The sequence below is a fragment of the Semicossyphus pulcher genome, unplaced genomic scaffold (assembly GCF_022749685.1).
Source record: "Semicossyphus pulcher isolate SPU_LCO1_2020_fin unplaced genomic scaffold, fSemPul1.0.p SCAF_13, whole genome shotgun sequence".
NCBI classification, from domain to species: Eukaryota; Metazoa; Chordata; class Actinopteri; order Labriformes; family Labridae; genus Semicossyphus; species Semicossyphus pulcher.
Window position 1 is genome coordinate 22315244 of NW_027211637.1, and position 25214 is coordinate 22340457.

The 25214-nt window shown below is 43.3% G+C and overlaps 1 protein-coding gene across 1 annotated transcript in view; it reads left to right on the forward strand.

Moving 5' to 3' along the window:
- LOC138589442 (cadherin-4-like) overlaps window positions 1-25214 on the forward strand; it is a 257011-nt gene that overhangs the window by 181527 nt on the left and 50270 nt on the right. Inside the window, exon 5 of the mRNA XM_069659713.1 lies at window positions 723-920. Within this exon, the coding sequence (XP_069515814.1) occupies window positions 723-920 (198 nt within the window). The remainder of the gene's footprint in view (window positions 1-722; window positions 921-25214) is intronic.

Sequence of the window (25214 nt, forward strand, 5' to 3'; positions counted from 1 at the left end):
ATGAAACAGTGAATTAGCGTGCAAGTGGATCCGAGTGTTTCCATAGCAACGTCACCGTCCTCTTCCGCTAGAGTGATGACAGAAGTACTGTAGGTTGCAGAAACAAACAATAAATCCGTGTATGTGTGTTGCATATGCAGCGCCACAGTGAAAAGACTGCATGTGCTTCCTTTGATAAAGGAGACTGCAGGGCAATAGAGCTGCCTTACACACACAAATACCAGAGTTTGTATTTGCCTCTGACGTCTCATCTGATGATGGGTGAGGTTTTTACAAACTATCGCCAAGGCAACCATTGACCAAATCAATCCACATAGCAACATATAGAATAGGCATTTGTACTGGTACCTGTTGTCCTGGTGTTTATGTTTCTATTATAGTTAGCTAGACTTGCTAACAATGTCCTCTAATGAGATGCTAACATGTACGATAAGATGAGAGACTGTAGAGCAGCAACCTGTAGCTATGGTACATGTTGTTTAGAAGATCAGAATCCCCAGCGCTAACTGCTCACTCTCCCAAAAACCCGCAACACTTATTCTCTAACACAATAAACCAAGAATTGACTACCTTTAAAACATCAATTTAACTCAAACACAGCACTCAAATGTATCCCTTGTTGTCCTTTGAAAGTCCTCTTTGAGACACAAAGGGCTCGGGCATCACATCAGTTTCTGTTATCATTATCAGCCTGCTAAATTAAGCCTTGTGTTTTCTTAAAGGTCACAACTGAAGAGGGCAAAGTCGCCGAGAGAAAAGAGAGGAAGGACGCGTTCCAAGCACCACCTCCTGTCATCATGTTCCCCGGGTCCCGTCCGAACAGCACCAAGGGTCTACGGAGACAGAAGAGGGACTGGGTGATCCCACCAATCAACGTGGCGGAAAATTCCCGAGGACCGTTCCCTCAGATGCTCGTCAGCGTAAGTGACACATTTGATGTTCCCCGTTACTGCCTTGTTTCTAGATTAACAGCTGGGATTTCTCGAGGGCACTTCACGGCTAACGCTGATTGTGGGTTTGTGATGGAGGGAGATAAAGGAAAGAAACACATTAGCATAGCTTGGTTTGTTCTCCACATCCTCACAGATGATTATGTTGTGTTTCCCTGATGTAATTACAGCCACAAAATCTTTAGGTATTTAAACAGCCCTGAGAAGTTTTCCCCTCAGACGCAGAGCCGGCTCCAAACAGCTCAGCGGCTGAACTCTCCCACAGTGTGAGGTCCATTGGGCTCTCAGTGAAACGAATGATTATTTCAGCTCCTTCATGCATCCTTTCATTCCTTTATCACGCCACTTCAGAAAGGTTGCCTGAAGTTCAATACTATTTCTATGGCTCCATTATAACAATACAATTTGTCACACAATCTTTACTGAGGCCATAACTCCAGGCCTCAAGTGGGATATTAGGATAAAGTAGGAAAATCTGCAATCCCAAGCCAGAATAAGGAGGACAGAACCTTTTGCCCCAGTAAGGACATGATGGTTTAATCGCAATAGATCAGAGATAACACCCAGTAGGAGTGGGCGGTATACCGGTTTCACACCGTCGCCAGTTCTGCCACCACATACCGGGATAAACACACACGTTTTGGTTTGTGTGTGTGTGTGTCACCTGCCTGTAAACATGCGTGCGACGCTGCAGCTGTCATATATACTGTAATGTCGGCAGGATGATTGAGTCAGGCGCGCAGGTACTCCAGTCGGGTGTCGCCGTTATTAGCGAACCTCGTCGGTGCTGTGGCCACATTAACAGACCGTTCACGGAGCAGAGGTACTGCGGAGTGTTTACTTTTAGCGGATTCAACTGCTGCGCACACATGAGGTTGTGCGTTTAGCAACAGGAAGTAGGATGCGCGAGTTTCGTTTCCAGCAGTTCCTGTCACAGGGCTGGTCACGCTGATTAAACATACATTTGAACACCATTAGAAACGGAAGATGATAAACCAGTTGCAGCCCACAAGTCTATTTGTAGTCGCTGAACCAAGAGTGGTAAAAGTAGGAGGGATTTTTGTTTTGTAAAATAGAAAATAGAGAATAATTGTTTATTGTTTACATGTACATGAAAATACATTGATGTGTTCCCTTACTTTGACAATAGAACAACAAGGATAGTTCAAAACCTAGCATGTGGCTGACCGCATCAGGTCAATGTGCACTTTTGTGGGCAGTGTGTTACAAGGACTGTCCGTATGAGGCTGATGACAACGTGTTTGAAAGCAGGTGCGTGCTGCGGACGAAGGTGAGGACAGCGGACGAACAAAGAACAAAGTATCCAGAGCCTTATAGACAGAGAGTCGGGTCAGTGTAGGTCCAATATGCTCCATGATCCGCCATTGCGATGTCACAACTCTCTCTCTCTATGGCTCTGAAAGTACCGTCACTCAGTCAGTCAGTCACATACAGACCCATGTGTAGGGCTGACCCCGGCAGTCAGCCAAAAAGAGCTAGAATCATGTTTTGGGTAGATAACCTTTTCATTTTGTAGTACCGCAAATTAATACCGATACCGCCAAAAGGAAAAGAAAAATTAATAGATATTAATTTGAGGTCATATCGCCCACCCCAGCTATAAACCTGTATAAAGACCCAGAAATGAAAAAAATAAATAAATACTGTGATATACCGTGAAACTGCCAGGATATAAAAAAATACTGTGATAGAGATTTGTAGTCATACCGCCCAGCACGTTTAAGCACTAACACCTCATCATTATTCATAAAACCTCTCCTCATTACACATTCAAGTTATAATGTGGCAACAACAACTGACTCCATCACATTTCATTCCTGCAAACTGCTTGTTTTAATAAGTACAAAATATAAACCCAACATGGCAGGGGTTGGAGGTTGAGCCTGTGCGAGCCTGTCACAGAGAGAAAAAAAAAACATGAATAAGTAAAAGTTTTGTGTAAATGTGTTGTTGTGCAAAGGCTGGAGCTGCACACTTTTTAAAATTCAGAGATTCTGTCACAGCAGAGCGCTCTCTTTGCCTCTCTCAAAGCAGAGCTCTGGACGCTCAGCTTGTCGTGTTTGCGCTGTAATTCATCAAAAAAACATCATTCCAAGCAGCCGCTGCTGCTTCATTCCCTGCTACCACTTTCCTTCTCTCGTTATCTGCAATATCTAACCATCAGCTTCTCCCTGCTGTTTACAAACCTCTCTCAGTTTATCTCTTTCAGCTCTTAAATTGTGCAAAAGAAGCTTTTTTTTCTCTTCTGTTACTGTTCTTTGTTTTCTACCGGGTTTCATCCAGTCCCAAGGGAAAATCCTGGGGAGCTGCTTGAAGAAACTTTTTTTTTATATATACAGTGGAACAAAAACATCAAAATCAAAGAGCGGAGAGTTTGTAAGTCTTTGTTTTGGAGTTGAAGTGCCTCTACAGCTGGAGTGTGTCCCATCAGGCCGGCTCTGTGTGGGACTCTTATCTGAGCCCGCTGAGCCCTTCAGTGCTGCTACACCAGCCATAAAGTAGCCCGACAGTTCTGCTGAATCCATGAGCCGGTCCGAACCGGAGAGAGGCAGCGAGGTGACGGGGCAGGGAGAGATAGAGGCGGTATCAAAGGGAACGTTGGGGAGTATAGTGTGCAGCCAAACACAATCCACTTTGTGCAGTAAATAAGTCCGTCAGGGGCTAGTGGATTGCTGAGAGCGGAGCGTTCAGAGCAGAGGAGAAGTGATGCGAGTTGATGCCTCTGTTGGGCTCTCCGGCTCCCGTCTTTCTCTTTAATGATGACTGGAGGGCAGGCCGGGCCAGACTGAGAACTAGAGATTTTAACAAGGCAGCAGCTCTGGGGGCTGGATGGCAGGGGGATCATTTTGCAATACTTATTGTTAATATGTTTAGTCCAGTTTTATAACCGCTTGTGTTCCCTGTTGAGAATTCAGGCTTGTGTGCGAGCCTAATTTCGCTCGGGCTATTCTCACTCAAAAACACAAAAGAATCCAACACTTTAAGGTCGACAAGAACGACAGAATGTCGTGTTTTTTCAGCCGCTGTCATTTGATATGTTAATCACAATTAATCACAATCAAGTTTTCTATGGAACATGTTGCAAAACAGTGCTTGCAGTCTTTCTTTCTCTCATCTCCTCTCCTGTCGCTCTCCAACTGTGCCATTACTCAGTGCTCTGTGTGCTGTGGCTGTGTGATGCCTCCCCTAATGGCCTGTGAAGTCAGTCCCTCTCCTAATGGGCTGTTCTGTCATCCAGCGCAGCACTGAGTGACACGCAGGCAGCGGCCTTCCCCACCATCCCGCAGCTTTTCTCCCCGCGCTGACCAAGTTGCCATCAGTTGGACAGGCTGGGTGACAGCAGCCCTCACCTGCATCTCCACAGGTCTGCGGCGCTGTCACTTTGATCAGGCCGCCACAGGATCGGGCAGGTGTCAGGACAGAGACCCCGGTGACTGGCCTCTGAGCTCGCAGCCTGACGTGGCTCGGGGGAATTGTTGACTGCTTAGGTAAATCCTTGGCAGGACCGTACTCCCATAGCGCTCCAAAGCTAAGACGGTGTCAGAGCTCAGGGAGAGGTTATTGACTGCTTCTTATTAATAGCACCGCAGAAATAATTGCTCCAGCTCTTCAGACTCTTCCACTGTACATCAAGGTGGAGTGTGCACATCTTGTAACTCTGCGGCGTTATATTAGACCGTGTCAGCCTCTAGTGTCACGGACTTGTACTGAATATAGCCCGGTGTTAGCAACACCAGGTTCTGCTCTTATTTTTGTCCTTCCAGTGGATGGACAGCAGCGCTTTCTTACAACCAGAGGTGTAGCCAGGACTGTACACTGGTAAAAAACACAGTTTAAAAAAACAGACAAGTAAAGTTGTCGTCAAATACCAATTAGACTAATTTAAAGGAGCAATTCGCCCCTGGAAAAAGCCACTGTCAGTCAAAGCTGGTGTTCTCTGTAATCGATCGATGCAATTGAAATTGGTCATAGCTGTGGAGAAAACAGCTTGTGGTTTCGTCCAATCTACATTCCTACAACACCCAGCGTGCATTGCGCCCCTCCCTCTAAAAGAAACAGCCCAGCGAGAGACGCTGGAGTGAAATACTACCGTTTCGCTGCAGGAAATGTCTCAGAGCGGTAATGAATCAGACATACGACGAGAATATATCGGGGGATCGTCTAAAAAATCTTCGGGTCTGCATTTAAAACCTGATGATTTTGAAGAAGACTTGACATCGGGGGCGGGTGTCCAGGAAGTGTAGTTTAGCGAGCTCCCTGGCCTCCACCAGATGACGCTTTTTTGTTTTAGCGCCCCGTAATAGCATGATAGGACTGATCATCAGTGAAGTGGCCCTTTAATAACATACATACAAACATACTACTGTCTTTTTAACTTAACCACAGACAGACTTCCATGCATGGAGGTAAAGACATAATCCCTGATTAGGTCATCTGCAAGATTTGCTTCTAACTATATAGTCGTAAAGCACACCTTTACTTTATTAATTACATTATGTAAGAACACAGGAGTAGTAGTTTTGAAGCACTATACTATGAATATATATATATGATATACTATGAAAATGTGTATATAGTAATACACTTATTTGCATTAAAAATACACTCTCACTTCTCTTTGTAGGTAGGCAATGTGTGCTGCAGTCTGCTAACATTAGCCACTCATGCTATCTAATAGCCATATTCCAACACTGGAAAAGTGAGGCCAGGGATACTTTGTCTTATTTCATTTCAGTTTAAATAGTCAAAGATAATGTTACAGAGTAGAGTCACAGTCTCATCTGAATCTCCTGCTGTACCCACAGCCATTATTCTGCTATGAACTGAGTGAGAGTGCCAGCAGACTTTGGATAAGCACACCACCAGTCTCTTTTCATATAATGCATTAATGCATAAAACAGCGAATAGCTTAAAGTAGGGATAAATTGTATCAAATGGGAGTAATAGTTTAAATAAAGTCTTAAAATCTCCTCAAGTTAGAGTAAAGCTATGCAGCTTTCAACTAAAGTAAGTGTATATGACTCATTTCTCCCCACTTCTGCTAACAACAGACGGATATGAGTGCTGCATAATGATAAACAAAAGACTAAATGAAAGTGTAGCACAGAGAGCCGTGGAGAGGAAGCATAAATGAGGACTGTTCTTGAGAAACAAAGGGATGAAGTGATCCAGAAAGACTAAAACAAAGAGTGGAGCGGAGTAATTTTTCAGAATAAACAGGTGTTCTTTGTCGTTCTCTTTCTTCCACAGCCAAACAGCCATCAATAGCATGTAAGGGACATTGATTTTTCACAGAGGCTTTTTGAAACCTTCCATTGATCCACACACTTCTCCTACGGCAGAGAGGCATCGATTTCTTCTGCTCGGGTAAATAAAGACTCAACGTAACCGCCCCCACCAACACCACCCAACTCCCTTAACCCCCTATCAGAACAGCCGTCAGCAGAAAAATGAACAAAACCCTGATGAAACAACAGTTTAGCCAGTGAGCAGGACGGCCTATGAATACATGTTTGTCCAGTAAAATGCCCTTTTCATTGTACGGCCGACTTGTGTCTGTGAGAGTGTAACAAAGATGGAGACATAAGTGGTTTTCAACCTGAACTGAAGAAGACATCCCAGCAAGCAATTTTGTGACTAATAGACGTCTGATAGTGTCTATATGTAGACCTGATGTCTAGGCCAAAACACGGATAAATTTGGGCTGTCAGAGAAAGTTAAGTAGGCGTCTATCCATAGACCAAATATAGCCGAGACAGTTATTAGACGACTACATATATATATGGCTATTAGACACCAAAGTAATGGCTAAAGGATCCACGTATTCATATTTAACAGGGTCTATTCAAGAGTTGCAAGGAATATCCTGTGAAAAGCACTTGGTATCCTGTTACACAGGTTTGCGGTACATTCACATTGAGGGAAATCATATGTTATAGTAATAACGATGTTTGCTTGCGTCTTGTGAGAGACACTTTTAAACTGTCGAAGGGAGGGATGTCAAGACCGGAGATGGTCCGCGCAACATGAATGCAACATAACGACGTCTAAACACAAAGGCATCAACAAACTCGCTGTAACATAACACTGTACACTGTAACACTTAATTATAAGCAAAGCTGCTCAACTCCTTATCAATAACATTTGGAGTCCGCCCCAGTGCATGCAGGGAAAATACCAGAAGTACTCCAGGACGCTACAATATATTCTGTTTTCTGTTTAGTAACTGTTCTTTTGTCTTGTTCAATGCACATTTGGTACATTCTTTGTTATAGAGCTATCATATGCATATCATGATCTGCTAAAGATAATGCTACTTCACTGGATGGTCTAAAAGTATGCTACACGTAGCGTGTACTACTACACGTATTATCATTAGGGCACAAGTATCTTGTGTTTAATTCGAAAACATGATGGGATTTCAGACATCTTGCAAACTGCTTGAGCAAAAACTAAGTTAAATCTATTTCATGAAAATTTGGGCTGTAAGTGGGCTACACATAGCCGGACTAAATCAGGGCTATATCGAGCCCAGATGGCTGTTGCTTGCTGGGAAACTGTAGATCGGAAGGTACTAGAAACTTTTAAAAGAATAGTTAAAAAGTTTGATATGTATGCTGATTTGATTTATTACGGAGAGTAAGATTAGAAGATTGATACCTCTGTTATATGCTTCAGTTAAATATGAAGTGTAGACTAGCCTAGCTTAGCATTAGAACTCAAAACAGCAGTTAAGTTATGCTGAAGCTAAACAATGTGTTGATTGGCATCCTTAGGCTAGGTAGGTAGATTTCATTACATTTGGACTGAGCGTAGCTGTTTCCTACTGTTGTCTTTATGTCTTCTTATGCTAAGCTAGGCTAACTGTAACTTTATATTTAATGGGAGTGCTATCAACCTTCTCATTTGGCTCTCCACAACACAGTAAATACAAGTATTTCCCAAAATATAAAGCCATTCTTTTTACAGGCACAAAATTTGACTTTTAGCATTCATCGTCAGTTTTTCCCTCACATGGGACTAGCTGAGGTGTATTCAGACATCTGAAGTAGGTACAAAAGCCATTTCTCACAGCGTTAGCCTCTTCCCATCCTTTTCCTGCCATCTCTTCTCTTCTAATTGTTCTCCCATTGCATCATTTCTGTCCTTGTCTTTAAGCCTCTCCTTTTTTTCAGCCTCTTTCTTCTTAAAACAGTCGTCGAATCACTCCTAAACCTCTCCTGCTCAGGGTAACATTTAAGTGTTTGCCTAAGAGACATTTTTATTTTCAGACAGAGGACGTTTGTTTTGAGAGGTGGAGTAAGGCATGTGGAAATGACTGCAATCTCAGCTTAACTGTTGTTTTATTGGATAATATTTCTTTGAAAGAAAATTTTTCTGTCGCCGGCTGTCCTTGAGACAAAGAAGCCAGATATTCTGTTAAAGTGTCGCCGCATCCCTCAATAATCACGGCCCATTATATTGACAGAGAGACACAGCAGCTGCAAGAGCAATCCGCCAAATAAATGGGTACTTGTCCAAAGCCCTTTATTGATTGATATGAAGGCCAAGAGGTTTATTTGATGTCCTGCACTTCAATCAATAAGTCATTCATATCACTAATTTGTTATAGGCGTTTATTTCCTGGTAGTAGCTTCAGAATATATGCCTAATAACCAGCGGCCTGCATGTTAAACAGTGCACAAAACACCCACATTTGTATCTGATGTGATGTGTGTTGCAGTGCATCTGCTTGTGTTTGTTGTACTCGCTGCAGCACCTGTGCTCCAGTTTCCGCGTCTCTCTCCGCGGAGCATGTTGAGAAAAGCGTTTTCTGAGCAGAATGAGAGAACTCCCCCCCCCCCGAGGTGTCTGCTTTCTCCTGTGCGTACGTTTACCAGTGATTAATGACTGCTCCGCTTCACTGACAGACACGGCAACAACAAAAACAGCAGAAAGACAGACAAATGAGGGGAAAAAATCGGAGAGAATAGGAGGAACAAAAAGCGACAAACTGTACAAGTGAGCAGGAGCTGGAGCTTATTGCATTGGAGGATATAAGGGAGGAAAAGACAGAGCGAGCGAAAGAGAGAAAAAGGAGCGAGAGATGGAATGTAGGGCTAGACCGGGATTAGAGGCACGTCTGTGTTTGTGTTTAGGTCTGATAGACTTCCCCGAGAACTGCTGTTCACGGCCTCTTCCCTCGAGTCTAATGAAGCCTTCTGGCATCTGCCGCCCCACCACCCGGCCAACACCAGCACTACACCGCTCCAGCCTGCCCCTTCATCTTTCTCCACTCCCTCCTGCTGAGACATATGCTCACAAGCACGCACTCAATCACAAACAAACATACGCATGCATACACAGGCGCAGGGAGACATTACTTGTCATACACAAGCAGCAAACAAAGGATCAGTAAAGCGCATGTGCCGCGTTGTTGCCTTTGTATATGCTCATTGTTTGGGGTTTTGTTTGGTCGCGTTTCTGCTTCATCCCTGAACAAAGAGAGGAAAAAAGCTAAGCCAGAAAACAGGACTCCATCTTGTCTTTTTTTAAACCTAGTCCACTAGATAAACCGCAGGATGGTGAACGCAGGGATGCGAGTATTTAAGGATCACAGTCCGCTCCAGAGCGCGGTCACCAGGAAACCACACTACTGCCCATATGGAACGCTTTATGAAAGTAAACGCATCTTCTGGCATAAATATATTCAGGCTGTGAAAACACTGAAATGTGCGACTACACTAAGTCTATCAAACATGAACTGTACAGGAAGTGCGCGGCTGTATATGTATTCAAGCATATTTTGTTCAGGACTTTATTTTGTCTTGTATTCCTCGATGTTTTTGTGCACCGCTAAGGTCCTTTTCTTGGCAGGCGTAGGACTTCCACACACCGCACACACACACTACACAAACTATCAAGTCAGGGGGAAAAGAGACAAACAATAAACTCCTTTCAGATATGGGTGGACCTCCTTTAGAGTTTGAAGAGGGAGAAAAGTAAGGAGAGACCTGTGTCGACTCAGGGGACGAGCGCAAACAGTCGGGTCAGCATTTCATTTGCTCTTTGATTTGCTCAGAAACACGTCTTGGCTAGTTTTTAAACTCTTGGCTTTTTGTTTTATTTCACCTCCTGAAGAATTCACAAGGTATTTTCTCTCCAAACCCCAGCTGTGAATTTTATTCCAGCACAAGCAACTCCTGTTTGGAGACACTGCAGATCAGTTTCCTAAAAACACAGTTTGCTGTTTAGATATCCTCTTTTTTTAGCTGTGCTAGAACCGTGTCTCTACAGATGATGGGGCAGTTGGTCGGGGGGTTTGTCTGTTGATTCAACACTTTGGTCCGTACTAAAAATATCTCACTAAATAAAGGATGGACTGATATGAAACTTTGTACAATCAATCACAGTCCCCAGAGGATTACGCCTGCTGACTTTGGTGATCCCTTGAAATGTTCTATATAATAGTTGGAAGGACAGTATATCTTCAACTATTGGTTGGTTTGCACTAAGGCTGCACAATGTATCGTTCAACAGTCGCAATTGCGTGAATAGTCCAGTAATAAATAAACATGTCGCTTCACCTGTGCACTCTCTACTTTTTAATGCATTTGACAGAATCGCTGAACTAAGTGAGTTACAAGTAGGAGAGGGTTCTGTTTTGTTGACTTAAATGTCCCAAATAATAAAAAGTATGATGAACAAACATGAAAACACATTTCGCTTATCTGGTATAATTTCCTGTATTTAAATATCGCAGAACAAAACGTTATCGCAATGTTCGTTTTTTTCCAATATCGTGCCGCCCTTGTCTGCACTCAAACTTTGGTATGGACCTGCACAAACCATAATCCCTCTGGTTTTCTTTTAAACTCTCCTCTTGCGGCAACATCACATCAAAATATTCTTTTATGTAGTACATTTGTTTTTGACCGAAAACCTTTTGGATTGGATTGGATTAGATTTATTTCGAACATGTACAAAAGAAGGTCATACAGAAAACAATCATTACACAAATAGACAGCATAACGCAGTAACAGATTATCGAATATTTGATGATTTGATTATTTACATAATTATTTATTGTAACCAAAAATATGAATTCACTATCGATATAAATGTATATCAATAACAAACCAATTAATAAACAGTAAACAAACACCCGGTTATAATCAGACACCTTCATCCCTGTACCTTGTGAAAATCATATCCTTATACCTCTTTTTGAATTGGTTTATGTTTGGACATCCCTTGAGCTCATCATTCAAACTGTTCCATAGCTTCACCCCACAGACAGAAATACAAAAACCTTTCTTGGTTGTGCGCACCCTAACATTTTTGAAATTAAATAATCCCCTTAAATTGTAACTTCCTTCTCTTTCAGTGAACAATTTTTGTATATTTCCTGGTAGTTGCTTATTTTTTTGCTTTGAACATAATTTGTGTAGTTTGAAATTCCACCAGATCTGCAATTTTTAATATTTCTGACTGTAAAAATAGTGAGTTTGTATGATCCCGATACCCAGCATTGTGAACTATCCTTATTGCTCTTTTTTGGAGAATAAATAGTGAATATATTGTACATTTGTAGTTATTGGCCCAAACCTCTGCACAGTAACTTAAATAAGGTGAAACCAGAGAACAGTAAAGAATGTGGAGTGATTTATGATCTAGAACCTGTTTTGCTTTGTTTAATATTGCAATGCTTCTTGACACTCATTAACTCTCTCAATATTAACCCCATCTATCTGAATCTTCGACCCTAACGACACTGCACGCTTAGGTAGAACAACAAAGATTTATTTAAACACAAAAGACAAAAACTAGGCAACAACAAAAGACTTGCTTACTTACACGTTAGAATCGAACCGAAACAGGTGAAAACACAAGGAAAACAAAGGCAGGAAGTAGAACATCACAAGGGTAGTAAATAAGATGAAACAGGAAATTATATCTCGACAACGAAAGAATTATAAAACTAAACAAGAAACTCATGACAGACATTCCCATTAGCCTTAGCTGTGCTCTTTAGTAAATATTTTTCATTGGGCTAAAACCCTCTCTGAGCGTCATAGAGGAGCAGGCTGTCGATTCTTTATCTTGTTTATAGTCATAAGACCTTTAAGAACCATCATTGCAGATTTAAATTGCTCTATTCATGCACGTATTTATCAACCTTGGCATCAACTATGCAATTTAAAAAATATATTGCGATTAAATGACTCTTCTTTGATTTTTATAGGTCTTCTCTTATGACAGCTGAGATGGAGCTGGAACGCAGGCCTGAGTTATACCAGCATGAGTAAATCAGCAGAGGAACTTGAGAGTGCTTTACATTGTTAGTCTTACTAATGGAGTCTTTGTGATGGAGGAACACGCTCAGCCCTGTCTTTTTCGACAGGTCATATCATTAATGAAACATACCACCATAAAAGCAATTTGATCGTCTTCTGAATATGGCGTGCGACTCGGGTATTTAAGAGGAAAAAGCGAGCACCTGAGGCACATTAATATCTCACGAAAGGAAGTGGTCAAGGGCAATCATGAAAGAGGGAAGGAATAGCTTTATGGATTCTCTGACGGCTCTTTTTCTGCTTTGCTCTGATTCCTGCTCCACTGTTTCCCATGAGCCTCCACTCTTTGAGCAGTTGTCTCGTCTCGCCGTATAACAAATACCTTATGAACTTAATTTCCTCTCCTCCTAATTAAATTAGCGAGATCAATGTAATTACATTTATCAGCTCCAGGAAATGGAGTCTCCTACAATCTCCTGGTATTGACAAGAAAAACTAATTGTTACTACATTCATGTGTTTGTCAACAGCATTTGGCCTTTGTTCTCTCCTGTGTTTGGGGAAGTGAGACTGAAATGTAATTTTCACCGTTTAATATCTCATTATTTTGAAATTAGTGGCGTGAAGTCGCGGTAAACATGTTCATCAGGCGCATTGCTTATTCGCTAAGGGAACATTTTCCAGAGGTGGCCTTGTTGTGCACACCCAGGCCCAGAGCTGCTAATACTAAGGCTTTACACTAACAAAATAAACAACAAAACCCCTGCCTCAGCCGCCCACTCATACACACACACACACTCACAAATCCCCCCCCCAAACACTCTCCTCTCTGATATGACATCAGGCAGCACCAGGCGCGCTCCCTCCTGGGTTCAGTTGGTGTTAAATTAAACAGTAAATCATCTCACCAAAAGACACAAGAGTTATGTGTGAGTCAAGGGCAACAGTTCTGGGCTCTTTAATAGGAGATGAGGAGGACTTTATGAAGGAGATAAATAACAGCTTAACAAACAGCCTCTGCCTGGTCCCCTGGAGGTTGGCCTCGGCAACCCTGCGGATCAGTAGAATGAAGGAGAGCCAAGAATCTCCATCCCTCTAAAGACATGAAAAAATAATGTGCAGTGAAATTGGAAGAAAGATATGCGGACGGGGACTCTGGGAGTCGGGGACCGGCGATGAAGTGGTGGTGGTGGTGGTGGGGGGGCGAGGTTGGCAGAGATTGTTGGTGATACGAGACAAGGTCGGGTAAATTGAAAGGACAGGTTGACAGACAGGTTGGCAGTCAGACAGACAGAGGGGCAGCGGAAAGTGGATACAGAGGAAATAATGCAGGCAGACAAGCAGACAGAAGAAGAAAGACATCACGGTGACGTAATACCTTCCTCCCACCTGCTCGGTAACGTTTGCATGTTTCCTTGAGAGGCAGACCGAGCAGAATGAAATCAGATTCAACACAAAGCAACAGCATTGAGATGAGATGAAAGAAAAGAGTTATTGCGAGGAGAAAGAGTCCTTGGGTATGAGATTGAATTGAATACCGGCGCTTTTGGGTGCACGTCATGTGACATAAAATTCTAATCTCACTTAATGTGCTTGTATTTTTCCATTTCTCCCTCTTTAGCGCTCGTTCTCCTGCAGGTAAAATGCAACAAAAATCCAAATCCAGGCCCGCCCCGGAATAAAGTGATCCTATTTGCTTTGTCATTTACACTGAAAGGCCTCAGTCTGAATCTTTTTATGCAAATACAATGGATACTGTCATGAGGTGATTGTGTTTTTGTAGGCTGGTAAAGCCCACTAACCACAAACACACACACACAGGAGAATAGACAGACGCATAAAGATCCGGTACGAGCAGGCAGACATCCCCACAGTGTCTGTGTGTAAAAGTCCTCGCCGCATCTCAAGATGGAACGGCTCCTAAAATAAACCAGTTTAGCACCAGAATAAAAAGTTGCCGGTATTTTATAACTAGTCCTTTAACTTTGCAGGTTTCTCATTGCTTCTCGCTTACGAGCAGCTCTGCTCAATACTCCCCGATGCTGCTTAACACATTTTTATTTGCTGCTCGTTTTTCAGGAGAAAAGAACATTTCCTCCTAACGCTCTATAAAAGCTTTAACATCCCACATTGTTCATAAAACCAGAGTGATGCATAGCTCTTTGCACGGCGCCAGGAATCGCAGCACACAGGGTGCGACGTTATGGTTCATCTGAGTTCGTGCAAAGCGCTTCTTTACATTAGGGGATTTGTTGTGGTTGCTATATGTAGAAAGTGTCACTTTAAAGAGGAATCCGCTTCTGGGCGGCTGGTGCGTTTCCAGATTTGCTCTAATGTTTTCCTGACGACTTCCGGGAACAGACAAAAGGTTCCCAGAAACTGACCTCCGCTGGCTCTGATTCATTCTCTGATTTATATCAATCAAGGACTGACAGGCCAGCTGCCTTTGAAAAGGCAAACAGCACATGTACATCAACCATCTGTGTGCCGTCCTTATGATACACGTGCTTATGCTCGGGCGAAAAATACACAGGCGTGAATCCACAGACGCAGATGCATGGCTGCACAAACATACACACACCTCCTCACTCTTCCAAGGTTCATTTGTCAAGATGACAGCTGGACTCTTGCAGAGGTGGAGTTTGCCAAGCAGAATCCCTCGCTTGGTTAGTGGGAGCCAGAACATCCTGGGAAACATTCTGACACACACTTAGAGGCTGCAGTGTGACTGTGTGTGTGCGTGTACAAACACAGAGCGAGTGTGTCTTTTTTGTTGTGAATGTGCAACTTCTCAAAACACCCAGCAGCAGCATGGCAAGGTCCAGCCCCTCTTCAGTTTCTGCCTGTGCTTGGCAGGGGCAGCCTTGGCAGGGAGCTGCCCATTTTGTCAGGCTTCCAGTCGACATCAAACGTGCAGACTGCTCCTGCCTCTACCTGAAAACCTTTCCTCCTTTGCCTTTCCATTCACATCTGGATCCTCAGACATCTGTTTACCTCATGATACCTCCGAAGTGTTTGCCCCTGTAAGCTGGGAAGAACTGTTTCTTTTCCCTTCCAAGCAGCCTTTCAGCTGTGTCCACAAATGTGTCCATGCAATTATGTAACTGGATGTTTCTCCGGCTAGACTGAAGAGACAATGTGAGAAAAATGTATTGCAGCAGCCCAGAACCCCTCAAAGGTCACATGTCTGGTCAAGGGGGGAGAAACTCTATCCTCTTTCTCACAATAAAGACACATCCTGCCAAACGGATGTCCAATCAGACAAGTGCTGGCAACTCCTCTGAACTTCCTGTTTCCAGCCTTCCAGCCAGAAGGGCTCATGCTCCGCTTCAGAGTTGTGCTGATGCAGTCAATTCACAGCCACTTTCATTTCCTCCTCCCTTACTCTCACTCCTTTTTTTTCTCCTCCCTCCATTTTTTCCTCTAGTCTGCATTTCTCCTCTTCACTGCTGCCGGATGGCTTTAGAAAGTGAGAAGACGAAAAGAGGGAAGGGTGTGGGAGACGAGGGAGAGAGTATGAAAGGTGGACGGTGGAAAAGTGTCTGCGTGCATGTTTGGGTGTTGGGGGGAGTAAATGGCAGAGAAAAGTGCAATAGCAGCACATTTCTTGCCACTGTCGCCCTCTTTCTCTCCTCTCATTTCTCGCCTACGAGTCTCCAACACTCTTTACTCTAATTACCCAGATTGGGTTTCTTGGGGATGAAGGGATAAGGGAGGAAAGGGGAGTAACAGGGGGTCCTTGATATTGTCCTTGTAAAAGCCTTGGGGAGTGACAAGAGAAGTCATTCATGCATCCATCACAATCCCAATTTCACAATTTAATCAATCCCCTAATGAAAGAGAGTGACACACAGAGGGAGAGAGAGAGAGGGGTAAGAGTGAGACGGTAGTCCTAACACTCCAACCCTGCTAAGCTAAAGCTAAGGGGTGCTGCTGCTCTTTGTCTGCCGCTACAATGGGCGCCTTATTTTCATTCTTCCTGCCTGGAAGAGACGAGCGAACAGGGCGAGTCACTCCATTGTTACCTCCAGGGAGAATAGCACCTCTAATTTGCCATAAGCCTTCACTATTACAGCCCAGACTCCTTTCACACTGCAATAATTGGAAAAGTCATTCACTGCTTAACTTCTATTACTGCATGTTATTTTCACTAATGTGGAGGAAGGTCTTTTAATAATCTCACCTGCGTCTCTTCTAGCTATCATTCAAAGGACACAAAAGACGCACGGAGACGCTATCTCTCCATTTCATTCTGTCACACTCTCACACAGACCACAAAGCCGGATAAATCTGGAAACGCATCTTCTTCTTTTTTTGCCTTCCGTCCTCTCGGTCCCCTCTGCGAGTCTGCAAATGGCATCCTGGCAGAGAATTACAGCAGACAGGTAAAACTGAGCTTTTCAAAAGTAGTGACATAAGCCTGTGCATACATGAGCGGTGAGGCAGCAGAGTTAAAATGACAACTTTATCTCATATATTTTAAGGTGACGTTTTTTATAAAGGGGGGCATGAATGTCAAATCCGCAAATGTCAACCTCGTGTTGGCTTTGGCGGAAAAGTTAGGGCTCTTATTTCATGGAAGGAAGAGTTCAAAAGTTCATGGCAATCTTGTCATTTTTGAGCTACTTCAGTCTTTAAGTAGAGAACCCAGCAACCGCAACACATTGCCATCTTTAAAGCCAAACAACCAGTGTTGGGTTACTTTCAACAGCTACTTGTTATGTTACTGCGTTACCTAATGAGAAAAGTAACGCGTTGGATTACTTTTGCGTAACCAGAAATTTGGTGACTCATTACACGTCGGTTATATTGTCTAGCCTAGCCTACTGTGTACGACTCTACCTTCATTGCAGCCTAGTTTACAGCCCATAATCTGTAACTCTGCAGCCTAATAACAGGAACGACAGATGCAATATAACCTTTACAGCTCTTTATTATGCTAACAATCTGACAGTGAACTGGGCAGAGGCATACAGTATTAGGCACAGCTGTTGTTAAAGACAACAATACAACACAGGCTCTTAGTCCCACCAGTGTTGCGGCGCTGCAGATAGTAGCTGCAGATACTACTTCAGAAGTAGAGCTCTTCACAGCTGACAAGCACGTATCCTCCAGACACAATGCACATTTCACCGTCATGTTGCTCTTGTCCCTTTCAGACAAACATTAAAAATAATGTGAATATTTCCACGAAGTAAACGCTGTCCTCTCTGCCATCTCACTTGTTGAGTTAGCTAGCATGAGTACTGACACAGCTGTGTTTATCTACACGTTACCTGTTACAACAAAAGAGTACTCTAAGGGTTTACTTTGTAACGTGTTGGCCCCAACACTGCAATCAACTAGCATAAAAATATATTTATTCTTCTATATCAACAGTATTTCCTTGTTTAGCATGGACTTTCACCTTTAAACACATACCTACAGTTACGTCTGTTCATGCAGACTCCATGCAATCCTCACAAGCTAACGAATACAGGATGTTACGCAGTTTGTGTATTTATGTTTAAGTTAGTCTGTGCACTTTAGAAAATCCCAACTTCAGACTAAGATTCCCAACATCAATTCTGTCCTTCCGTTTGAAGACTCTCAATTCTCCACATCAAAGCTCGAGCAAAAGTCTGTGTTTTAAAAAGGGCACCGGAAAGCTTTTAATGCAGACACTTTGCTGACTCAGAGCGAAACACACAAGATGTCTTTTTATGTTTGTGTGTGCAACAGACTGCATTTGACAGATGGAGTGTGTGTGCGAGTGTGTGTGTGATATAAAATGCCAAGTAAAACCCTCTCTCTCGTAGAGGCTCCTTCCCTTCAGAGCTAACCAGTTTGTTTGTGACCCATTGGACTATACCTGTATTTCCACCTGCCTGTTGGGCTTTACTGTACTGCTGGAGGAGCCCGGCTCACTGTTTGTCCCTGCCTGTGTTTGTCTTTGGTGTATCTTATCCCTGTTTGTTGGGCTTTAGAGCTGTGAAAGGCCCTTTCAACTCTTTAGGGGTTTGCTGTGACTTTGCTGTCTGCGAGTGACTGTTTATGCTGTCCTACTGCTCACTGAACCAGTGTCATCCTCTGAAACAGCGGTGCACAACAGCACACCTAATTGGCACACTCATGACAGGCTGTGGTGTGTTTGTGTGTGTGGGGGTTCTGTTTCTTCTTATGTGTGTGTGTGACATGCTTAAGCTGGTATAAGTTATACTTTGAAAATTTGTATATTATTTCAAAGCAGCTGGATTCAGTTTTGCTCCATATCATTGCACTGTTTGTTTCATTTTGAAATATTCATATATAAATCCATAAACAACATAAACATTCAAGTTTCACAGCAGCAGCCCTCCAGTCATTTAGGTCTGCAATATCTGATGCACAAAGCTGCAGGACAGTTCAACACGTTCATTTCAGTGTTTTTGAAATGACATTGGGCTGCACGGTGCAGTGGTAAGATCTGTTGTCTCACAGCTAGACGGTTCGTAAATCGAATCCTGGTTTGGACAAGGTGGGCGTCTCTGTGTCCCCGTGCATGCGTGGGTCCCTCCCTCCGGGTACACAGTCCAAAGACATGTTCATTAGGTTAATTGGTGACTCTAAAATTGCCGGTGAGTGTGAAAGGTTGTCTGTCTCTATGTGTCAGCCCTGTGATTGACTGGTGATCAGTCCAGGGTGTACCCCGCCTCTCACCCAATGACAGCTGGGATAGGCTCCAGCCCCACCGCGACCCTGTACGGGATAAGCAGTATAGACAATGGATGGATGGATGAAATGACATGTGACCAAATGTAAACTGATTTAAGGAAGATTTTTTTACGCACATCTAAATGTGGTTTAGAGTTGCGTTATTCCCTGGCATGAACAGTAACATGTGGTCAGTTATGTGTTTCCATGCTGAAACTGCACTGTCAGCCACATCTGATGTGCGCTGTCTCATGTCATACGCTTCAGTAAAGCAGATGTAGTAATAACAGAATAATATGTCTGAAACATATCAAGCTGATGTGTTTTAGTTGTACTGAATATTACTAGTATCTGCTCAGATCGCCTCAGTTGGTAGAGCAGCCTCAGTGCACAGAGTAAAACCAGCATTAGATCGCAGTAGAAGGTTAAATGTCAGAAGCGGTTTCATTTACTTTTGTCTTTGGGCTGCATGTTTTAAATTAAGCAGTTGTTTGTAATATTTCCTAAAGTGTGTGTGTGTGGGGGGGGGTTATGCTAATTTCAAGCTTCATATTTCTGTGATACCTGTGGAGTAGCTTAGCATCGTTTACAAAAACTCAAACTCACATTTTTCTCACACTGGTGCTCTGTGCAGGCCCTCGTACAGCCTCAGTCAGCTCTGTCCCTTTAAGAAACCCCGCCCCTACAAGCCTGTTTTCTTCTGATTGGCCAGCTCTCCGAAGCCCGCTGAGGCTGCACTTTGTGACGTCACAAAGTGCAGCGTGTAGAAAAAAATGGTGTGAAACCTGGTGTTCACAGCAGCCTGCAGACTGAGCTGAGAAGCCTGGGGATTACTCCAACATACTTTTACCAACAGATTTGAAACTTCACACACGTTTAGTCCGGACATCCAACATTGTAATATTATATATGTCTTAATATGTGAAACAGCATAATACCCACTATTTAAGAAGAGTTTGTCCTTTGTGTCAGCTGACACCTACCTCTTAACCTAGTCCCTAATACACAAGGATGTAAAGTTCTCTATAGTTGCCATGGTAATTGCTTCAATTTCACCCATAGATGGGTTAAGGTTAGAGAACTTTACAGGCACGCATTTGGTAATTGTTTCTCTCTGAACATGCTACATGTTGGCGTGCATGTATAATAGGTCTGCTTACATGTGTATCTCACTAAAGTACACAATGAGTCAGGTAGTCTGTAGGTTATGTTAATCAAGTTTAGCACATACAAAAGTAACTAAAGCATTTAATGTGTTTCGGCCTCATTTGTGCTTCATACAAAAAATACTAATAGATAATGTTTTAAAAAGTCTTCTCATGCTCTGATTTTGATTGATTTTGAAGATGTTTTTGACATGAAGCTAATTGTTTCGCAACCACTGTTTTGTCAGGCAGATGGACCTCTTTTTACCGTGATTGATGGATGGATGGGCAGTATTAAATGAAAGCAGCCACTCTCTTTGTAAGATCATCCATCTGGCTGGCACACACACACCTCCTCATCCATCATTCATACAGAAATCTCTCCCTTGTATCTCCTTGTTTAGTTGAGCAAACAAATATACGATCTCCTTTAGTATTTCTGTAAAAAAAAGAGCACCAGAGTTTCATCTCAAGCGTCTTCTTTTTATTTTCTTTTTCAGGCGTCACTTTCACAGCACCTCCATTCTGACATGTGAACATAATGAGTATACTGGCATTGACAGTGTCTGAGAACACAGCAAATTCTATTCACAATTGTGTATACTGGAGCCCTAAGCCTCTCCATGTTCCTCCCCTTTGTTTACATATGGCGCCTTCTCTCTTAATCTGCCGTGGTGAGAGTTGCGTGGGCTGAGGAGAAGCTTGAATGCTGAGGCAAACAAATGCAGTGGTAATATGCTCAGAAACGCTCCAGTATCACACAAAGCAGAGACGCCCGACATCGCCGGAGTTTGAACTTGAAACACCTCGATGATAGAGCCAGCACAGACCTGCCAGGCACGGCGCGACCTGAGGTTATGTAAGTTTGCAGAGCAGGCAGACACAATGTTTTAGGTTAAAAGGATACTTTTTTTTATAAACTCCCACCAATCAGAAAATATAAAGCATTTGGGCCATGAAGCAGGTAACCCAAAAGGAAGTCAATGAAAGCACGGCAACCGGAGCAGCCGAGAACTGAACTACTGACTGAAACAAACTGAGCTGACTGTGTTTCTGTATGTGTATACTTGATGACTAACGCCGTTTTTTTTGTGCTGGCAGCACCTATTTTTTATATAAAACCAATGCAGGTCAGCGTCCTCAGCGCAAATACGCCCTCGATGTCAGCTCTGTCGCTGTGCTCACAGCGCTCTCAGTTGAAAGTAGTTCAACTTTTGGAACACCACTGCGCTCGTCAATGTCACTTCTCCTTCACCCACCAATCAAAACCCAGAAGGGGCGGGACTTCTGATATCAACTTTGTCAACAACATTGGCGGAGGAGAAGCGTATTGTTCGAGGGAACAATTTCCAGGTGTAGAGCTGCTGCTGTTTTAGTGTTGTCTTTGTAAAATGTCATTGAATAAAACAGACTTAACGATCACTACCGAGGGAAGCGGTCGCCAGAAGTCTCGTAACCTAGCAACATTAAGCGCCGGCTAGCAGCGCTCTGAAATTGAGGTTGTGGGCGCTGCCGGCACAAAAAGTGGCATTCGTGGAAACAGAACCTAAATGCCAATATCACAAAGAGAAACATGTTCAAAACTAAGCAAGACTCGCATGAACTTAATGTTACAGAGTGACAGTTTAGCAGACGCTTCCGTTCAAAGCGACATACATCTGAGAGTTAAAACAGCACAAGCAACGACAAGACAGGAGGGAACAAAATAAGTGCCGACAAACAGCTGCTTCAGCTTTGATCAGAGGCAGAACATTTTATAGTGTAGGCTAGTTGTGCACAGGTATAAGGATTTATAAAGTGTTCATAAACCTACAGAATAATGAACTTTCCCTTTAAAGATATTTCTTATATGATCACAAATGGAGCGCCGCCTGGGAGCTAGTTCAGGCAGGCAACTCAAGCTGCACAGATCGTCGTTTTCCACAATCACCTGATAAACACTTCCTCCCAATTTGCTGGTCTATTTAAGCGGACTCTCCCTCTGCTCTGTCATGGCCACCGCTGCCCTGCACCAGTACTGCGCTCATACTCTCAGCCCCAGCATCCACCTGCAGGCTCTGTCTATAGGGCAGGCGGGGGGGGGGGTTAAGATATTATGTCATCACTCCTCCTCACATTTCTGCATGTAAAATAAATCAGCATGAAGTGTTTACGTCAGAGCCTTAAACATGAGCTATGTTCTGCTGCAATAAACCTTTGAAACTATCACAAACGTGAGTCATCTGAACCGTGTTCACACAGATACCTTACTTTACAGGTGTCCACAGAAGGCCCTAAAGTTAAAGCTTAAATTTAACGACTTTAACCCTAACACTAGATATTCCTTTCTTTCTTCTAGTGTTATTTTTACTGTGTATTTATCTTCTCCTGCGCTGTACTCGATTTGATAACCTGCTGCTGTAGCGCCACAATTTCCCAGTTTGGGATCAATAAAGTACATCTATCATCATCTGTCTATCTAGAAGAACGCTGCACGGGGAGGATTCAGGTAAATAGTTGCTGACCTGTGAAATAACTTCTACAGACATAAGTATTTTTGCAACAAACGTCCTGTAACCTTCGCTGTATCTTAGTTTGGTTCGGCCCAAGTGTCGGCTTCTAAGGTGCAGATAGGAAAAAGGCAAGGCACGCTTTTAAAGTCAATATGGTCAATTTGTTGCTACTTTTTTTAATGTACATCAAATGTTCACTTTCCTTTCAACTCTCTCCTAAAACTCCTGACAGAAATATCTTGCTCTTTAGCTGCTGAATGGCGCATTATGTTTGACAGGTAGTCTCTAACTGAGCATGACAGGGGAATTTTAGTGCTGGTAATGTGGCTAAAATGAAACTTTTGGTAATGTAAGAGTGAACCGAAGCAGTGCAGTTCGGCCGGAAACAAAAACAATTCGCTCAATCTCAAAAGTGAGTGATCTGAAGAGAAGCTGTGACTGTGAGTGTTTCATGGCTATAAGCGCCCTCCTTCACATCCAAATAGCCATGGGATCCTTGTTTAATATAAAAATATCGATTGTCTTATTATTGCCTTAAATTTCAGTTGTCTCTCGCAGGATGTTTCTAATGATTTTTTAAGGGTGGGGATTATGGAGTCTTTCATTGGCTGGCCTTTTATTTAAAGGTGTTTTCAGCCGTTTTTCTGCCTCCGTCTTATTGCAGTGGAGTTAATACTGTAAGTATCTATTTCTTTTAGATTGCATTACCCTCTGGAGGTGCTTTCATTTGTAGTCGCTCTTTTTATACAGCTTTACGGCTATTGTATCTTTAATACATCTGTTTTAATCTTTGTAAAAATGTTCCCCCGTCAGCACGCAGCATCGATCACGTAATCAACACTTTGGATTACACTTCAGATTTATGTCTTCTAACTAAACCATGTAGTAGTTTAGACCTACCAAATACAGCTCAATGACACATCTAAGCGGTGGGCGTTGGACACTTTTCAAAGTCTTAGTCAACATGAATTTTTAAGTGCGAATTAATTCCTCTGCACCGCCGTAACTGTGCTTAGAACGGCTCCTCTGTGTTATTCATTCTCCTCTCTTCATCTCCTCTTCTCTGTTTTCCCCCAAGACCCGGTAGCATGATAATTTCTCATTTGATTCAGTTTTGCCTGGCAGAAGGGAGCTAAGCTCACTGATAAGATCTCCTTAAGAAGCAGACAAGTTGTCAGTAATGAAGGGAATTGCTTTGATCCGTCGACAAATAGGTCATTTAGGCAGTGTCTGGTTTCTGATGCCGGATGATACAGTCATGACTCTCCCTCTCTCTCTCTCTTTCTCTTGCCTCTCTCGCTCACTCTCGCTATCAATCTCTCTTAGCTGAGCGTTACACGTCCACTTTCTTTCCCCTATAGACTCACACACACATTATCAGGGAAATAATAAGGAAAGGAAAAAAACACAAAAAGAGAAAGAAGTGAAAAGCTGTTTCTGATTATCTCTTGCAAATGAATTCCTTTGTTACTTATTACCCAGTGGAGATACCTTATGTATATGTGTTATGTGTGTGTAAGGGGCCAGATTGCAGAGAGAGAGTTTCCTTCTTTTCATCAAAGGAAATAAAAAGTGTGTATCCAGTTATGAGAAGCATCTCATGCTGCTTTTCTAACACGTTCCCTTTCTGAGGCTAAAATGGCAGAATGACAGTGAGAGCCGTCACGTTTGAAATGACATCCAGCCTGTCACAACGTTCTGTGATCAAAGGAGGAGGCTGCTAGCGCAACAACAGCTAGCTGTTCCTTAGCATGATTGGGGCCCTCACTGCATAGCAGTGTCATGTATGTATTTAAGTATACTCATACAGACCTTGCACACATATTTATAGCAGGAACAGACGAGGTTCAGGGTTCTGGCATCCTCCGTACATAGTTTAAAACTGTTACGTGAACGTTGTGGGCGGGAGAGCTAATTGGCTGCAATGACTCTGGAAACATGCAGCCGAATCTCTTTCCCCCCCAAGCAGGACGACTTGGAAACGGGTGGGAAATCAGGGGGGCGGGGAAAACCCAAATGGAATTATGGAGAGCTATCACTTCCTAACTGGTGAGGATTTATACGCCACTGCCAAGGCCAACGGATTGAAGTAATTTCATTTTTCATGCATGGCTTCTGTCCCCACGGAGACCTGAAGCGAAGAAAGAGGGAGAGAGAGCGATGAGAAAGTACGTGGCGGAGAGAGGGGGGGGGGGAGATGAGAGGAAAGGGGGAGGAGTGGAGATGAGAGAGAGAGAAGGAGCCCGAGAGGGGAAGGGAGGGCAGCGGAAAGGGGAGACAAGGAAGAGGGGAGGAGAAACGGAGGGGGGATGAATGAGTGGGGGAGACAGTTTGGCGGTGGGATGTGTAATAATTGCTTGTATTTTCTAATGCGACAGGAGAGGTAGACGGAGTCGGCGTGCTGCAGCCCCTGTGCTTCGCCTGTAGAGGAGGGTAATGGCTGAACATTGAGGGGTTCAGCTGAGTTGCTCGCTGGGTATTTGTTAGTTTGTTGGTGTTTAGCGGGGAGAGTTTCTTTGAAGTAATAGCAGTCGATGCCTGCAGCTCGTTAATTATCATAGCTGTCAGCGGTAATTCAGTGAGAAATGTGCAGCGCATTCTGACGCTCTCCTCCCTCTATTCCCTAAAGAAAACACACACGCACAAACAGCATTAGCGG